Source organism: Mobula hypostoma, chromosome 21, assembly GCF_963921235.1.
Source record: "Mobula hypostoma chromosome 21, sMobHyp1.1, whole genome shotgun sequence".
Classification (NCBI taxonomy): Eukaryota; Metazoa; Chordata; class Chondrichthyes; order Myliobatiformes; family Myliobatidae; genus Mobula; species Mobula hypostoma.
This window is the reverse complement of record NC_086117.1, coordinates 59,459,784-59,479,154: the sequence shown is the minus strand read 5'-3', so window position 1 is coordinate 59,479,154 and position 19,371 is coordinate 59,459,784. Positions and strand designations below refer to the sequence as shown.

At 43.2% G+C, this 19,371-nt stretch overlaps 1 protein-coding gene across 13 annotated transcripts in view; it reads left to right on the top strand.

The window, feature by feature from the left end:
- Positions 1 to 19,371, top strand: part of tango2 (transport and golgi organization 2 homolog (Drosophila)) — a 281,648-nt gene that overhangs the window by 150,991 nt on the left and 111,286 nt on the right. For 12 of the 13 annotated variants that reach the window (XM_063074129.1, XM_063074128.1, XM_063074127.1 and 9 more), the window contains one exon: positions 6,334 to 6,448. In XM_063074129.1, coding sequence (XP_062930199.1) covers positions 6,399 to 6,448 — 50 coding nt within the window. In that variant the 5' untranslated portion in view covers positions 6,334 to 6,398. Of the gene's footprint in view, positions 1 to 4,687; positions 4,840 to 6,333; positions 6,449 to 19,371 lie in introns of all 13 variants that reach the window. The other variant, XM_063074123.1, reaches the window with a different exon arrangement.

Here is a 19,371-nt window from a genome sequence, read left to right as displayed (position 1 = left end):
CGCGCGCTGCTGTTTTTTCGTAACAGTGAAAACACCTTCTGAAAGCAAAAACAGGGTACTAATGTAGGTCTTTCGTAACAGTGAGGTTTCATAAAGCGAACGTTCAAAAAGTGGGGGACACCTGTATAACAAAGCAGCACACACAAATTGCTGGAGGAACTCAACGGGTCAGGCAGCATCTATGGAAATGAATAGATCGCCGACGTTTTGAGCCAAGACCCTCTTCACGACTGAGAAGGAAGGGGGAAAATGCCAAGATAAAAAGGTGAGGGGAAGGGAAAGAGGCTGGCTGGAAAGTGATAGGCAAAACCAGGTGGGTGGGAAAGGTCAAGGGCTGGAGAGGAAGGAATTTGATAGGAGGGGAGAATGGACCATGGGAGAAAGGGAAGGAGGAGGGGACCCAAGGGAAGTAATAGGCAGGTGAGAAGAAATAAAAGGTCAGAGTGGAGAATAGAGGAAGTGGGAGGGACAAAATTAGTTTCCTGGAAGGAGAAGTCTATATTTATGCCAGTAGGTTGGAGGATCCTAGACAGAATATAAGGTGTTGCTTCTCTATCCTGGCACGAAGAGGCCATGGACCAACATGTCGGAATGGGAATTAAATTATATACAAATCCCTTTCCTCCTTCCCACCCATGCACATACAGAGTCCTTTAACCCCAGGACAGTCTATCTTCTATGGCCTCCACCACCAACAACAACTTCCTTTTCTTTAAAGTATTATTGGATCAGCCTTGTTGTCCAGTGACAGGCACTGATTTTCCACCAGACCTCGGTCAGTAATGTCTAATCCCAGATGTGGCTCCACTGGTTTATTTGAAGTGGCTCATCAACATGGTCCTTATTTATGGATGTCTGTGAACTCTTAACATAAGACTGAGGCTTTAAAAGGCATTGGTCAGACTGGACTTGGAGTATTGTTAGCAATTTTTTGCCCTTTATCTAAAAGAAGAGGTTCATGAGAATTATCCCAGGAATAAAAAGGTTAATGTATGAAGAGAGTTTGATGATCTGGACCTGTACTCACTGATGTTTAGAAGAATGCCAGGGGGTGGGGGGGGGGGGAATCTTCATTGAAACCTATTGAATGTTGGAAGTCCTCGATAGAGCAAATGTGGAGAAGATGTTTCCTATGGTGGGGGTGTCTAAGACCAGAGGACACAGACTCAGAAAAGAAAGACATCCCTTTAGAATAGAGATGAAACATAAGACATAGAAAACCTACAGCACATACAGGCCCTTCGGTCCACGATGCCGTGCCGAACATGTACTTATTTTAGAAATTACCTAGGGTTACCCATAGCCCTCTATTTTTCTAAGCTTCATGTACCTATCCAGGAGTCTCTTAAAAGACCCTATCATTTCCGCCTCCACTACCGTCGCCAGCAGCCCATTCCACGCACTCACTACCCTCTGTGTAAAAAATCTTGCCCCTAACATCTCCTCTGTACCTACTTCCAAGCACCTTAAAACTGTGCCCTCTCGTGTTAGCGATGAAGAAGAATTTTTTTAGCCAGAGAGTGGTGAATCTGTGGAATTCACTATATCGGCCAAGTCATTGGGTATGTCTAAAGAGGAGGTTGATAAATTCTTGATTAGTCAGGGCAAGAAAGATTACAGGGAAAAGACAGGAGAATGGGGTTGAGAGGGATAATAAATAAGCCATGATGGAATACATATATTTCACCATATACAACCCTGAGATTTATTGTCTTATAGGGAAACTCAATAAATCCATTGAAAAATAACCATAACAGAATAAATGAAAGGCCACACCAATGTGGGTATTCAACTAGTCTGCAAGAAACAACGGTCTGTGCAACTACAAACAGTAATTGATTCATTCATTAATAGATAAATAAGCGATCAAGCAAGTGAGTCCATAGATTGTGGGAACATTTCTTTGATGGGGGCAAGTGAAGTTATCTCCTTTGGTTCAAGAGCCTCGTGGTTGAGGGGTAATAATTCAATGGGCCCAATAGCCTAATTCTGCTCCTATGTCTTGTGGTCAGTAATGTCTAATCCCAGACCTGGCTCCAGTGATGTCTTTGAAGTGGTTCGTCAACATGGTTCTTGTTATGGAAGCCTGTGAATTTTTAAACAGATGTTGCGTTCCTCAAAAACACACACAAGATGCTGGAGGAACTCAGCAGGTCAGGCAGCATCTATGGAAAAAAGCTCCCCTTACAAGGATAAGTGCCAGGAGGGATGAATGGACAAGGGAATCGCTTAGGGAGCGATCCTTGCGGAAAGCAGAAAGTGAGAGGGAGGGAAAGATTTGCTTGGTAGTGGGATCCCGTTGGAGATGGAGATACCATTTGCATTCCTCAGTACATTTTGCTCTCTATGAAGTGAAAGAACACGGGAAACAGACCAGAAAATCAAGTAGAGTGGATGGCTGAGCTAGCTTGATTGTCTGAATGACCATGTCTTGTTTTCTTGCTGCTTGTGCATGGTTGCTTTTTGGAATTGTAACCGTTAGCAAATAATGCAAATTAGTGAAACAGAAGGGAATAATCCAGCAAGATGTGAAATAAATGGATGCGTATTTGTGAAGCTTCTATAAATTGCTGCCTGTTTCACACTGAACGTGACTCATTTATTTGTACCTGGAGGCAATTAACTAATTAAATGCACAAATCAAGGTTTGATAAATATTCATATCTTCAAGAGCTAATTTGTGTTCCTAAAATGAATAAGGCTGGTGCATAGTTTAAACAGGTGAATAGAGCACAACTTTATTGTCATTGTTCAAGACAACCAGGAGATTGTGGTGCTACTCCAGTCCATGCAAAACAAGTATTTGCAAAGCATGCAGAATTGCTTAATTTTTTAAAAATTCCGTATTTACATGCAGCAAGTGACTTCAATAGTCCATAAAACTCAAAGGCCATTGGCAGGCCGGGGTGTAGCATTATTCATCTGCACAACAGCCCTCGGGAAGAAACTGTTTTTCAGTCTAATTGTCTTGGCGAAGATGTTTCTTATCTCAGATGGCAGGAGTTTGAACTGTGTCCTGGATGGGGTGGGTCTTTAATGATGTTACGTGTGGACTGTAAGCATTGAGAGTTGTAGATTGTCTCCAAGCCCAGTATGTGCTGAGCCATCCTATTCATCTGTTGGAGTGCTTTGTGATCTGTATTGCTGTAGCTAGAGTACCACACTATCAGTATTCTCTCTATCGTACATCAATTAAATTTGGCCAGCAATTTTTGGGGCAGAATAGCTCTCCTTAAGCACCTTAGGTTTTTCTACTATCGAGGTTATATTGTCGGACCAAGAGAGAAAAAGAGAGTCCTCAGCGTGGGAAATCCCACTTTCCTGTCCTTTTGATAGTGGAAACCATGCTCCAAAGTCAAAGTGGAGTTCATTGTCATCTGTGTGTACGTACAGCTGCAATGAAAAGTTTACTTACAGCAGTATTACAGGCAGAGCATCAGATAAGCAGCATACTTTCAAATTAACAGAAATCCTGAAAAAGCCCTAGTGCTAATTTGCTACAATAGTTTTCAGTCCCGGTATATTTGCAGAATCTTGTTGAAACCAACTGCAGTTCAAAATTGCATTGATCTTTGAGATATGAATTTCAAGCCAGCAGACTGACTTTTGGTTAGTCAGCTGGCCTGAATCAGAATCAAGTTTAATGTTAGCATATGTCATGAAATTTGTTATTATATGGCGGCAGTACACTGTAATACATAATAATAAAAAAAGTAAACTGCAATAAGTATATATATTTAAAAAGTGAAATAAGTGGAAAAAGATATTTAAAAAATAGTGTGATAGTGTTCACGGGTTCAATGTCCATTCGGAAATTGGATGGCAGAGGGGAAGAAGCTGTTCCTGAATCATTCAGTGTGTATCTTCAGTCTCCTGTACCTCCTCCCTGATGGTAGGAATGAGAAAAGGGCATGTCCTGGGTGATTGTGCTCCCTAATGATGAATACCACCTTTCTAAGGCATCACTCCCTGAAATTGACCTGGATACTACAGAGGCTAGTGCCCATGATGGAGCTGACTACTTCACAACTCTCTGCAGCTTACTTCGATCCTGTGCAATAGCCCCATGTCCCCACCTGCATACCGGATGGTGATGCAGCCAGTTAGAATACTCTCCACAGTACATCTGTAGGAATTGGTAAGTTTCTTTCATGACATGCGAAATCTCCTCAAACTCCTAATGAAGTATAGCCGCTGTCATGCCTTTTTTGTAACTGCATCGATATGTTGGGCCCAGGGTAGATCCTCAGAGATGTTGACACCCAGGAACTGGTTGTCTGGACTTGCCCCATAAACCAGACAACATCCCTTTGAGACACTGACATACAAAAAAAGCATTGGACATCTTGTTAATTAGGCCATTTCTCATTAAGTGTAATCGTTGCTCATCAGTCTCTGTCTAACCAAAATGGTGGAGATCTAAGCCGCAAGGTCTGAAGCAGTGCTTCCTTGAAACTCGCATTTGAAGTCATCAATTAGCATATAAACTGTAAGGTGTATTCCAGTCACTTGCAGAAACGGCCAGCCAAAACTAATATTAACCCTGTGAAAAGCTGTGTAATGGATGATTTAGCAAGGTAATGGTGGGGCAGAGGATGGAGGTGATTACTGAGGGGGGTGGCGGGGTGTCAGAAATACACAATTTTGACTTGTTTCTTTCAGTGTGTTCTTCTTCTTGTGCCTTTAGCTCCAAAGTGGAGCACAAGCCATTGATGACCTCCTGTCTCCATCGTCCTTTGAAGTCGATGGTGTGGTTGGAGTTCATCAACGCATCTGCTATCCATTGCATCCATTATACAGGGGATTGGCCTATACAACTTCACTAGAACCCTGACAATAGTTAAGTCAAGCTTATTGTTATTTAACTATATATATGTATACTGGGCACGTGGCCAAGTGGTTAAGGCATTCGACTCGCGATCTGAAGGTCATGAGTTCGAGCCCCAGCCGAGGCAGCGTGTGGTGTCTTTGAGCAAGGCACTTAACCACACATTGCTCTGCAACAACACTGGTGCCAAGCTGTATTGCCCTTTGCCCTTCCCTTGGACAACATCGGTGTCGTGGAGAGGGGAGACTTGCAGCATGGGCAACTGCCGGTCTTTCATACAACGAGTGCCCTGGAGAGTGGAGACTTTTCAGGCACAGATCCATGGTCTCGCAAGACTAACGGATGCCTTAGAATATATACCGTCAAATGAGACCATGTTTGTCCAGACCAGGGTGTAAAGCACAGTAACACACGTATAATACACAATTGCTTCGGAAAAAGAATTAAATCTTCAAATGAATTACGCATGGATAAACAAAGTAAAGTGCATAAATTAAATATTATAGGGTACAGAACAAATTAACTGGTGACACCTTGAATGCGATGCGGCAGGGAGTTCACAAGCCTAATAGCCTGAGGGTAGACGCTGTTTCTCATCCTTACTGTTCCTGTCTTTATGTATCAGTCTCCTGCCTGATGGTAGAAAGCCAAAGAGGATGCTGGATCGATGGGTGGGATCCTTAATAATACTAAGGGCCATGTGTACATGGTGCTCCTGATAAATGTCCTCAGTGGGTGGTAGGGAGACCCCTGTAATACTCTTGGTTGTTCTCACGGTCCTTTGTAGAGATTTCCTGGCCCATGCTCTGCTGCTCCCATACCAGATGGAGATGCCAGATATGGCAGGGAAAATGGCAGTGTATAGCAGAAGAAATTAGTATATAGCCAATGTTTAAGTTTAAGAAATAAGACATTTATTTACTTAATATTTATTGACATACAATGTGGAATTGGTCCTTCTGGCACTTCGAGCTATACTGATCAGCAATCCCCCAATTTAGTCCTAACGAAGTCCTAATTTACAATGACCAATTAACCTACCAACCGGCACATTATTGGACTGTGGGAGGAAACTGAAGCATCTGGAGGAAACTCACACAGTCACGGCAAAAACGTACAAACTCCTTGCAGGCAGCAGTGGGAACTGAACCCATAAAGCATTGTGCTAACCACTACACACTGTGCCACCCCAAGTTAAATATTGGAAGAGACAGGCCATTCGGCCAGTCAAGTCTGCTCCGCTATTCCATCATGGCTGAGTTATTTTCCCTCTCCATCCCATTTTTGCGTCTTCCACCTGTAACCTTTGACACCCGTACTAATAAAGTACATTTGTGTATTTTCTTTTAAAATACAGTTTATTTTGTATTTGTCACAAACTGGGCTATGTAATTTTGCTCAGCTCTTGATTGCTTAACATTGTGCTGCTGGAAGTCAGTGCTGTGAATGTTAACTGGCTTCATCAAGATCTCAGAGTATCACTAATTTGAATCATTTTTCCACAGCCCCTGTTCCGGTCAACCTTGGCTTATCTCAGGCTTTGAAGAATTGAAGTTAATTCGAGGTCTCCATGTGTATCATCTTCTTCCACTTCAATCCAAACTCATCTTCTGCGTACAGGTATTATAGATGCATGCCCCCCGAATGCCAAATGTTTCCTGTAGAATTTCAAATTCAAATTCAATCAAATTCCAATCAAATTATCATTCAACCATACGTGGATACAGCTGAACAAAACACATTCCTCTGGGGGCAAGGTGCAAAACATACACAGCACATTCAAAATAGTGAGCAAAAAAAAACCATGTATAGTCCATGACCTTGGTTATACCCAGCAGCACGCAGCCACTACAATCCAGCCTCTCATTCCACCAATCGAACACTGGAGGGCAGTACTGACAGGAGAGGCCAGTCCCCAACCCAGTACTGGACTCTCTCCTGGACTGAAGTGGCAGGCAAGCCCCATCTTGAGGCCTAATCCTTGCTACAACCAAGGCATTGCAGCCCCCACACCGCCTGCCACACTGCCAAACAAAGGAAACAGGCCTGCAGAGTCAGGGTCATACAGGTAAAAGTGGGGCCTGAATGCTGAGACAGAAATCTGGACATTCGGTGTTTCTGGTAACCAGAGATCCTTCATATGTAAAACATGATGCAATTAATTATATATTTTCCTAATAACACAGACACATCCCAGTGTTTCTGTCTTCTAATATGTTTCAATTGATATCAGGATCACTGGCATATGTTGTTATATGGCAGCAGTACATTGGGATACATATTGAAAACTGTAAATTACAGTATGGAGTATATATCTCAATATATATTAAAATGTTATGTAAGTAGTGCAAAAAAAAGTGCAGTAGTGTTCATAGGTTCAATGTTCATTCAGAAATCAGATGGCAGAGGGGAAGAAGCTGTTCCTGAATCACTGAGTGTGTGCTTTCAGCAATGAGGAAGAGCAAATCCTAGGTGATGAGGCTTGGTAATAATGGATGTCACGTTTTTGAGGCATCGATCCTTGAAGATGTCCTGGATGCTGGGGAGGCTAGTGCTCATGATGGAGCTGACAAAATTCACAACTCTTTGCAGCTTATATTGATCCTTTGCAGTGGCCCCACTCCTCCAAACAAGATGTTGATGCAGCCAGTTAGAATGCTCTTCGCAGTACATCTGTAGAAATTTGTGATTGACCAGTGACATGCCAAACCTTCTCAAACTCCTTATGTAATATAGCTGCTGTCTTGCCTTCTTTGTAACTACATCGATATGTTGGGCCCAAGATAGAACCTCAGAAGATGTAAGATATCCTAGAGATTTGCCTGAGGATTTATCCCTGACCTCTTTTTTTCTCTTACCTATAGTATTTGCTTCTCAGCATCATCATCCAAAAAACACAAAGTCACTTTCCTTAAAGAAAGATTAATGAAAAGATTAGGTTTATTTGTCACATGTATATCGAGCAGATTTGTGTCAATGACCAATGCACTCAAGGATGTACTGAAGGCAACTTGCAAGTGTTGCCATGCTTCCAGTGCCAACATGGCATGCCCACAACTTACTAATCCTAACCTGTACATGTTTGGAATATGGGAAGAAACTGGAGCACCCAGAGGAAACCCAAGTGGTCACAGGGAGAATGTAAAAACAGCACTGGCGAAGATTGACCCCCAATTGGTAACACTGTTACCATCAGGTAGGAGGTACAGAAGCCTGAAGGCACACACTCAGTGATTCAGGAAACGCTTCTTCCCCTCTGTCATACGATTCCTAAATGGACATTGAACCCTTGAACACTACCTCACCTTTTTAATAGTATTATTTCTGTGTTTTGCACAATTTTTAATCTATTCAATTTACGTATAATGTAATTGATTTACCTATTTATTATTATTTTTATTATTTTGTTTTTTTCTTCTTCTATATTATGTATTGCATTGAACTGCTGCTGCTAAGTTAACAAATTTCACGACACATGCCAGTGATAATAAACCCAATTCTGATTCTGATTCTGTAAAGTACTATGCCTGCTGCTGTGCTACCATGCCATGCCATTCTAGTTGTGTGTTTATCATTTATATCATTGGAAGTGCTTTAACACTAGAATTTCATGTACAGAAAGCCCCAAACTGATTTAAGGCAATGTCAATTTTGTACAGATTTGACTGTGCCGTATTTTATATCAATACTTCGACCTGCCTTGCTTCACTGTGACTCGTAATTCTTCTTTCACTCTGTACTCAATAAAGAGAAATTTGTTCCAGTTCATTATCTTGAAGATATTGCCTTCGATTCCTTGCTGAAACACTAAGTCAGCAACTACACCCTCTCCTGGGAAGCTGGATCTCACAGAATCCGGTCAAGATGGCGCCAACAAACAACGCTTCTTCAGGCGACATCTTCCAGATAATTCATTAAACTCTTTATTTCACATCTTCTACGTCTAATTTTTATTTTAAGTATGCTTCTAGTACTGTTAGAGCCTGTGATTTAGCACTTTGCTGTCTCTGAGAAAATTCGCTGACAGAAGGCTTCTGCGTTCGAATGGTCCCTCTCCCTCTCTCTCTCTCTCTCTCTCCCTCTCCCCCTTCCCCTCCCTCTCCCCATCTCCCCTCCCCCTCCCCCTTCCTCTCCCCCTCTCCCCCCTCCTCTCTCTCTCTCTCTCTCTCTCCCCTCTCTCTCTCTCTCTCTCTCTCTCTCTCTCTCTCTCCCTCTCCCCCTTCCCCTCCCTCTCCCCATCTCCCCTCCCCCTCCCCCTTCCTCTCCCCCTCCCCTCCCCCTTCCTCTCCCCCTCTCCCCCCTCCTCTCTCTCTCTCTCTCTCTCTCCCCTCTCTCTCTCTCTCTCTCTCTCTCTCTCTCTCTCTCTCTCTCTCTCTCTCTCCCCCTCTCTCTCTCCCTCTCTCTCTCCCTCTCTCCCTTGATGCTGTCAGTGTATGATACCAAAGTTCTGCTATTTATGGATTGGACTGTGATTCAAACAGGATTCTTTCAGTTTTATGTTTTTATATTCTGTGTTTTCACCCATTCGATTTTGTTGCCATTTGTGCGATTTGTTAGTTTTTTTGTGCATGATGGAGGAGGGGTTGATGTTTTTCTTTGAATGGCTCCATGATTTTGTCTGGAGAAGTCAAATATTAGAGTTGTATACTGCATACATACTTGATAATAAGTGTACCTTTGAACCTTAACTGGTTATCAGATTGATGTTGAATTTCACCTGGATACCTGCTCATTAGCAAGTTTCATACCTTCATTTCCTTTATACCAGCTGAGTCCTCACCTCCTTCTACCCATCTGCAGAAAACTTCACCCAAAACTGCTCTAAAGTATTCTTAGCTAATTGGACGTAGAACATAAAAAATTGAACATTACAACGCGGTAAAAGCCCTTCAGCCCACAGTGCTGTGCCGACCTTTACTCTAATATCAATCTAACCCTTCCCTCCTGCATAGCCCTCCATGTTTTGTATGATGCATGTGCCGATCTGAGAATTTCTTATATGCCCTGAATGTGTCTGCCACCACCCCTGCATGCTGTTCCATGCACCCACCACTCTCTTGTGTAAAGAACTTTACCTTTGACCTCTTATACTTTTCCCCAATCACCTTAAAATTATGCCATCATGTTAGAATTTCTACTCTGGGAATGGTTCTCTGGTTGTGAACTAGATCTATGCCTCTTATCATCTGTCAAGTCACCTTCTCATTCTCCTACACGACAAAGAGAAAAGCCCCAGTTTGCACAACCTACCCTCATAAGACATGCTCTCTAATCTAGGCAGTATCCTGGTAATCATCCTTAAATCCTAGCTCCCAGCAGATTCTAAGCAGGCACCACTCCCGCTCCCATGGACTTATTCGTGCCCAGTTAAAGCAAGACCTTAGTTTTGAACTACCTGCAAAGTATTTTCCCCTGTTCATTTCTATAATTTCCTTTGACCCAACCACTCTAATCTTTGCATTCCTCTTACTCTTGGTTCTTACACATCATAGGTTCCGTTTACTGTTCCCTGGCACAAATACAGTCCTGTAGTTTAATACTGATAATTCCTTGCAGGACTCCAGCTCTCCACATACTCAGTTGGCTGTGGCTTTTTATGTCATGCTCATTCAAAATCCTTCAGTTTGTGAAAGAAATATGATTTGTGGTGGTTACATCTGTACGTGAAGAAATACCCCAGGACTAAGAGTCATAGAAAGGTACAGCAAAGAAACTGGCCCTTTTGCCCATCTAGTCTGTGCCGAAACATTTATACTGCCTACTTAAGTATTAATGATTTAAGCAACAATAACTTCATTTATATTGCATCCTCAACATTGTAATACATCAAGGTTTTTCACTGGATGGTTAAACAAAATTTAACCAACCAAATTTTTGTGGTTGGCTTTTGGATGCCAAGGCACGTGTTCATGAATTTGCCTCTCCCTTCTGCTTTGTACTTACTGACAGATTTGCCTGCCGTGAAAATCCTTCATCTCTGGTGGTGTTCAGGGCTTCATGTCAGTAGCTTCCTCTTGGTTTTCACTACTGTTAGTCATGCAAGTGCGGATGGAGACTCAGAAATACTGTCACACCCAATTAAAAACAGATTTTCAGTTATTCAACTTATTATTTCTTGTCTATCAATTAATCGTTTCTTTTCCATCTCCAATACCTTTATACCTCACTATCCATTACGTCACTGGCACTTAGGGCAGCAATGAAAGTCCTCCATCTCTGTCTGTCCTTGGCCACTCAGATGTAGAAGGATTCTTCATTGCTGTTTTCATAACAATTTTGTTTGACCAGTCAGAGTTGTTAGCCCTCAGCTGAATCCCCAAACCTGGAGGACTAGTGGACCACTCTTTAGTCTGGCCTCTACCCTTTGACCCTGTTTTATATGGGTGACCCTGCCAAGAGCCAAAGCATAAAGCCCTGACTCCAGCCAACATAGCTCTCTGGGTCATTGAGGCACACAAACCTCCAAACTACAACAAGATTGTGGTCCTCTTGGAGGATTCTGCTCCATAAGACACTTTAAACCTGCATTCATGGCAAAACTTTTAGAATTTTAGTTTCTCCTTGCATGGTTTGTCAAATGTTAATCATCCAGTGAAACACCTTGGGGTAAAAGACCCTTCTGGCCCATCGAGCCACGCTGCCCAGCAATGCCCCGACTTAACCCTAGCCTAGTCATGGAACAATTTACAATGACCAATCGGTAGGTCTTTGTACTGTGGGAGGAAATGGGAGCACCCAGAGGAAACCCATGCAGTCACAGGGAGAACGTACAAACTCCTTACAGGGAATGTCAGGAATTGAAGCTGGTTACCTGTACTGTAAAGCATTGTGCTAACCACCATGCTACTGTTTTATTGAGGATATAATATAAATGAAGTTATTGTTAGTTAAATGATTAATTTTGGGGTATTTCTTCAAGTATTGATGTAACAAGGGCAACACAGAAGCATAGTGATCGGCGCATAATTCTTCAGCACCAGCTATAAGCTCAGAGCTCGATTCCTGCTGATGTCTCTCTCCTCGAAGCCGGCCGGTAATGTAGCGGTATCCGCACTGGACTTCAAGGCAAGTGGCCCTGGGTTTGAATCCGCCCAGCTCCTTGCAGGCTTTCCATCTGTGCTGGGTTGAGTGTGAGCCAGCAACTCTGCCTCGTAAAAAAACGGACAAATGCTGAAGAAAAGGCAAGGTTGGCGCCCGAGGTGTGGAGAAGACCTCAACTCAACAACGTTGTCCCTGTGCTTGCGTGGTTTTCCTCTGGCTGCTCCTGTTTCCTCCCACATTCCGAGGACGTATGCGTTAGGGTTCGTGCATTGTGGACATGCTACAATGTTGCTGGAAGTGTGGCAATTGTCGCTGGTTTGATTTGACACAGACGACGCATTTCACTGTAGGCTTTGATGTACAGGTGACAGATAAAGCTAATCAATCTTTAAAAGCACATCATATTTCTTCCATAAGCTAAAAGATTTTGAACGAGCCCGACATAAAAAGCCGCAACTAACTGAGCATGTTGAGAACTAGAGTTCAGCAAGGAAATATCAGCATTAAGCTCCAGGACTATATTTTTGCAATTTCAGGGTGAGGATTTTGTTGTGGCATTTTTCTTCATACTCATATCTTTCATTTAAGTGTGGTGAAAGTGCCTATGTGTGTTAACAAGATGACAATTCCAAAGTTTGATGCTGTGCTGCTCAATGCCCATAAAACATTCAGCAAATCTGGGTCAAGCTGATCTCACAAAGCACCTGGCTCACAACATCAAAAGTCTGCTTTCCATACATGATCAATTTGCTTTTCAATTCAATATACGTAGATTGCTTTCTTCTTTGTGCTCTGTCAGGATGAGATTGCCACAACTGCCCTTTTTTTCTTGTCCAGAGTTCTCAAACTCAATAAAATCAAGTTGAATCTATTACCCAGAGGATGTGTGAGCAGTTACATTTATTTTATAAAAATTGCTGATGAACGTAGCAGGCCAGGCAGTATCTATAGGAAGAGGTACAGTCGACATTTCGGGCTGAGACCCTTCGTCAGGACTAACTGAAAGAAGAGATAGTAAGAGATTTGAGAGGGGGAGGTGGAGATCCAAAATGATAGGAGAAGTCAGGAGGGGGAAGGGATGGAGCTAAGAGCTGGAAAGTTGATTGGCAAAAGGGATATGAGAGGATCATGGGATGGGAGGCCTAGGGAGAAAGGAAGGGGGAGGGGGGAAGCCCAGAGGATGTGCAAGGAGTTATAGCGAGGGGGAAGCCCCTTTCTTTAAAAAAGGAGGACATCTCCTTCGTCCTGGAATGAAAAGCCTCATCCTGAGAGCAGATGTGGCGGAGACAGAGGAATCGCAAGAAGGGGATAGCATTTTTGCAAGAGACAGGATGGGAAGAGGAATAGTCCAGGTAGCTGTGAGAGTCCGTAGGCTTATAGTAGACATCAGTAGATAAGCTATATCCAGAGATAGAGACAGAAAGATCAAGAAAGGGGAGGGAGGTGTCGGAAATGGACCGGGTAAACTTGAGGGCAGGGTGAAAGTTGGAGGCAAAGTTAATGAAGTCCGCCACCTCCAACGGGAGAAGGAAAAGGAGGAAGGGGGGGAAACCTAGAGATGCTGCCTGGCCTGCTGCGTTCACCAGCAACTTTTATGTGCATCTCCCCCATTTCACGCACATCTGCTCTCACTCCATCCTCCCACCACCCCACTAGGAATAGGGTTCCCCTTGTCCTCACCTACGACCGTACCAGCCTCCGGGTCCAACATATAATTCTCCGTAATTTCCACCACCTCCAACGGGATCCCACCACTAAGCACATCTTTCCCTCTCCCACTGTCTCTGCTTTCCACAGGGATCGCTCCCTATGTGACTCCCTTATCCATTCATCCCAGCCCCCATCCCTCCCCACCGATCTCCCTCCTGGCACTTATCCCTGTAAGCGGAACAAGTGCTACACATGCCCTTACACTTCCTCCCTCACTACCATTCAGGGCCCCAGACAGCCCTTCCAGGTGAGGTGACACTTCACCTGTGAGTCGGCTGGGGTGATATACTGCGTCCGGTGCTCCCGATGTGGCCTTCTATATATTGGCGAGACCTGACACAGACTGGGAGATCGTTTCACTGAACACCTACGCTCTGTCCGCCAGGGAAAGCAGGATCTCCCAGTGGCCACATATTTTAATTCCACGTCTCATTCCCATTCTGATATGTCTATCCACGGCCTCCTCTACTGTCAAGATGAAGCCACACTCACGTTGGAGGAACAACACCTTATATTCCGTCTGGGTAGCCTCCAACCTGATGGCATGAACATTGACTTCTCAAACTTCCACTAATGCCCACCTCCCCCTCATACCCCATCCGTTATTTATTTATATACACACATTCTTTGTCTCTCTCTCCTTTTTCTCGCTCTGTCCCCCTCACTATACCCCTTGGCCATCCTCTGGTTTTCCCCCCCTCTCCCTAGGCCTCCTTTCCCATGATACTCTCATATCCCTTTTGCCAATCAACTGTCCAGCTCTTGGCTCCATCCCTCCCTCTCCTGTCTTCTCCTATCATTTCAGATCTCCCCCTCCCCTTCCCACTTTCAAATCTCTTACTAGCTCTTCTTTCAGTTAGTCCTGACGAAGGGTCTCGGCCGGAAACGTCGACTGTACCTCTTCCTAGAGTTGCTGCCTGGCCTGTTGAATTCTGGAAAATCTGTTTCAAACCTACACTCGTCTGTAGGTTGCCTGTGATCATGCCTGTTTTAAATTGCTGCTCCATGGGTAGTTTGGCCTTCATCTGAAATTCCATCCTTAAACCTTTCTGTCTCTTCAGGATTCTTCTAAAGTTGTATCACTTTGGGCATAGTCATCTGTCTTAAGCAAGTCTCCAAACAATTCCGAGTCTGATTCAACACTTACCTCAATCTTACTTCACCTTAAAATACCTTAGAATCTTGTTTTACATCAAGGGTACAGTAAACACATGAGTTGTTGTTGCTGTCTGAATGGCATGCATTTTTAAAAATTCTTGACATCACTCTCACGGCATAGTGCAGCAGCATTGAAATTATACAGAGACAGTTCCTCGTATTTCTGTGGAATAAATAGCTGTCAGGTTTTGCAAGGCATACTTATTGTTCTAAACTCCACGCCCATTCTTTATATAGGTATAAGACCCTTAGGCATGGGTCACAGTTTAATCTTCTTTCTTTCTTTGAGATTGATTCACAGGAGATTACCAGCGGCAATGGGTCTAATGTATTAGCAGGCTCAAATCGTAAATTAGCAGTATCACTGTCTGCAGTCTATAATTATCACCATGATTTGAGCAATTATTGATTCTTGAGGGTCTTGATTTTTTTTCTCTCTTGCTGCTGCATTTGGTTTTGTACTTTCTGCTGGTTTGTATCTAGATTTTCATCTCAACTCAAACTATCAAATAGATTCATAGACGAGAAAATCTGCAGATACTGGAAATCCAAGCAACACACACAAAATGCTGAAGGAACTCAGCAGGTCAGGCAGCATCCATGGGAAAAGAGTAAACAGTCGAAATTTCATCAGGACCTAATGAAGAGTCTCGGCCCAAAACATTGACTGCTTACTCTTTTCCATAGATGTCTGGCCTTCTGACTTCCTCCAGCATTTTGTATGTATTGCTTGGATTTCCTTCATCTGCAGATTTTTTCATGTTTGTCCAAAATGAGTCATCCCTTTTGCCTGTAGCAGCAGCATTGCCCGATACACCCCTGGCATTTAGGGCAGCAATGAAGGTCCTCCATTTCTGGCGGTGTTCAGGGCTTCCTTCATCATGCTGATTGTTTCCTCTCGGTTTTCATTACTCTCACTGATGCAAGTTTCAGGTGGATACTCAGGAATATCCCCACACTCAGATGTAGAAAGGTTCTTCATTGCTGTTTCCGTAACAGTTAAGTTTTACCAGTCAGGATTGTTAACCCTGAGCTGAACCCCCAAACCTGGAAGACCGGTAGACCATTCTTAGTCTGATCGCTACCCTTGGACCAGTTTGGTATGGGTGACCCTACCAAGAGTCAAAGCATAAAGCCCTGACTCCAGCCAAAATAGCTCTCCAGGTCATTGAGGCACACAAGCCTCCGAACCATGACAAGGTTTCGATGCATTCGGCCCATATTCCTACCTTTCTTATGCCATGGACTAATGCCATTAAACAAGGGGTTCACTGACCCCAGGCTGGGAACCTCAGCTCTAACCCTTTCCAGGACATGAACCTGTCTAAATGTCTTTATAACATTGTAAATGTATCCTACACCATTATTTCCTCTGGCAGCTTGTTTTGTATGCCCACCCCTGTTATGTGGAGAAACGTGCCCCTCGAGTCCATTGAGACTGACTAAAACTGAACCAGACAGAAGCTGTAACTGGGAAATGTAGCCTTTATTCACATAGCAAACCTCCAGGAGAAAGAGATTGCAGGAGAATCCAAGATATAGTGTTACTCTCCTGATAGTACAGTTTTATACTTCATCACAAAGATAACAAACAATGAATCACAGTTTCAATTGCTATAATCACCTACTTTCATAATCAGGATCTGATCATAATCAGGAGCTGATTATTGACATCAGCAGCAGAAAATCGGCAGTCCCTGAGCTCGTCCTCATTGGAGAATCAGAGATGGAGAGGATAAGCAACGTTTAGTTCCTTGCTGTTATCATTTCAGCGGACCTATCCTGGGTCCACACTTAAGTGCAATTATGAAGAAAACACGGCAGCACCTCTACTTACAAGTTTGCAAAGAATTGGCATAATATCTAAAACTGACAAACTTCTATAGATGTATGATGGAGAGTATATTGACTGGCTGCATCACAGCCTGGTATGGAAACACCGAAGCCCTTGAATGGAAACTCCCACAAAATGTTGGGGAGGGTTTTACAGTCTATCACAGGTTAAGTCCTCCCTTCCACTGAGCACACCCGCAAGGAGCATTGCCATAGGAAAGCAGCATCCATCAGGGACCCCCCACCATCCAAGATGTGCTCTCTGCTTGCTGCTGCCATCTCATCAGGAGGAAAGTACAGGATTCACACCACCAGTTTCAGGAATACTTATTACCCCTCAGCCATCAGGCTCGTGAACCAGAGGGAATAACTTCATTCACCCCAGCACCAAACTCACTTTCAAGGACTCTTCATCTCACGTTCTCGATATTTATTGCTTATTTATTTTCTTTCTTTTTGTCTTTTGCATACTGGTTGTTGGCCCTGTTGGTGTGGTCTGTCATTGATTCTATTACGGTTATTGGATTTATTAGTGTATCTGCAAGAAAATGAATGTCAAGGTTGTATATGACGACATATATGTATTTGATAATAAATTTACTTGGAACTTTAAACTTCAACATTTACGAGGGGTGATTGATAAGTTTGTGGCCTAAGGTAGAAGGAGTCAATTTTAGAAAACCTAGCACACTTATTTTTCAACATAGTCCCCTCCTACATGTACACACTTAGTCCAGCGGTTGTGGAGCATACGGATCCCTTCTTTGTAGAAGTGGTCCACAGCAGGAGTGATTGATAAGCTCGTGGCCTAGGACAGAAGGAGATGAGTTATTAACTTCAAACTTTCTGCATTATCACTCAAAGAGTTGAACTGCACGTGCATGTAACAAGAGCATCTTGGACCTCCAGGTGGTCGACAGCAGGGGTGATTGATAAGTTCGTGGCCTTAGGTAGAAGGAGATGAGTTATACAGCTGTCGTTACATGCACGTGCAGTTCAACTCTTTGAGTGAAAATGCAGAAAGTTTGAAGTTAACAACTCATCTCCTTCTACCTTAGGCCACGAACTTATCAATCACCCCTGCTGTGGACCACCCCTGGAGGTCCAAGATGCCGACTTCTACAAAGAAGGGATCCATATACTCCATGACCGCTGGAGTGTGTAAATGTAGAAAAAATAAATGTGCTGGGTTTTCTAAAATTGACTCCTTCTACCTTAGGCCATGAACTTATCAATCACCCCTCGTAGAACATTGTTGGGTAAATTTACACAATTACGTATTTACAACCCATCTTGCAGAACTGCTTTGAATATTCAACAACACATGCAAATGAAGAGTCTCAGCTTGAAACATCGACAGTTTACTCATTTCAGGGATGCTGCCTGGCCTGCTGAGTTCCTCCAGCATGTTGTGTGTGTTGCCTTGGATTTCCAGTATCTGCAGATTTTCTCGTGTTTTTGAATATTCAGAACTGGTGTCTGTTCCAAAAGCCTCAGTACAAACTCTGAACATCCAAAATATACCCCTTTTGTTACAGTTTTGAAGGATGGCTCCCTAAATACACAACTAACTCGAGGTTAAGTGACAAAATAGATCTGTCTTCAACTGTAACACAAACAAAATGCTGGTGGAACACAGCAATCCAGACAGTATCACCTTTCCCGTCCTGAAGAAGGGATTTGGCACAAAACATCAACTGTTTACTGTTTTCCATAGATGCTGCCTTGCCTGCTGGGTTCCTCCACCATCTGGATTTCCAGGATCTGCAGATTTTCTCGTGTTTGTACTTTCTTTAACTACAGCAGGGTTTCATGATGTGCAGTTAGCAGGAACATTCATCTATTGTCTTTGCCTGTGTTGTTTCAATGGGACAGAATCAAAATGTCCTACACCCAACGGTTGATTTCATATTTGGGAGTTAAATTGTGCACGTTTTTATTTCCTGAAAATGGGTTCTTATTTTAGTCAATCCATAATCATGCTACTATAATTTAATCCTTCCAGAAAGCTACACCTTAATGCAATAGGCACAAAATGGTGGAGGAACTCAGCAGGCCAGGCAGCATCAATGGAAAACAGTAAACAGTTCACATTTCGGGCCGAGACTCATGTTAAAGATGCACTCTAGACTTTTCTTACACTTACCTTAAATCTACAGTCAGTGGCCACTTTATTAGGTACAACTGTAGACCTGTTCGTTAATGCAAATATCTAATCAGCCAATCATGTGGCGACAACTCGGTGCATGAAAGAATGCAGACGTGGTCAAAAGGCTCAGTCGCTGTTCACACCAAATATCAGAAGATTCAAAAGATTCAGAGTACATGTACTATTAAAGTATGTATGGAGTATACTGTACATCCCTGAGATTTGTCTTCCCCACAGACAGCGACGTCACAAAGAAAGACCATTGTTACGTACCCCGTAACTGGGTTGCCAAACCAGCAGAAATGGATCACTCAGTTGGAGTCTGGATTACTAGAACTAAGAAAGTTTTATTAAAGAAACAAGCAACACAGTACTCTAATCAAAAGGATAATGAATGCAACAATTCAGCAATGATAAACATACATGTACACAGAATTAAGATAACAGGATCAATCAAGCCGTATCATTGTCTAGGGGTAAATGATCAGTTTCAAAGTGACGCAAAGTTCAGTTCAATTTAGTTCAGTTCAGTTCGCAGTAATCGCTGCCGTGGCGATGGACAGTGGGGGGAAGGAGAGAGAGAGCAAAAACGAATGAATATTCAAAATGGCTTCCACACAGACCTTCGCAGTCAGCTTTCAGACGAGCCCTT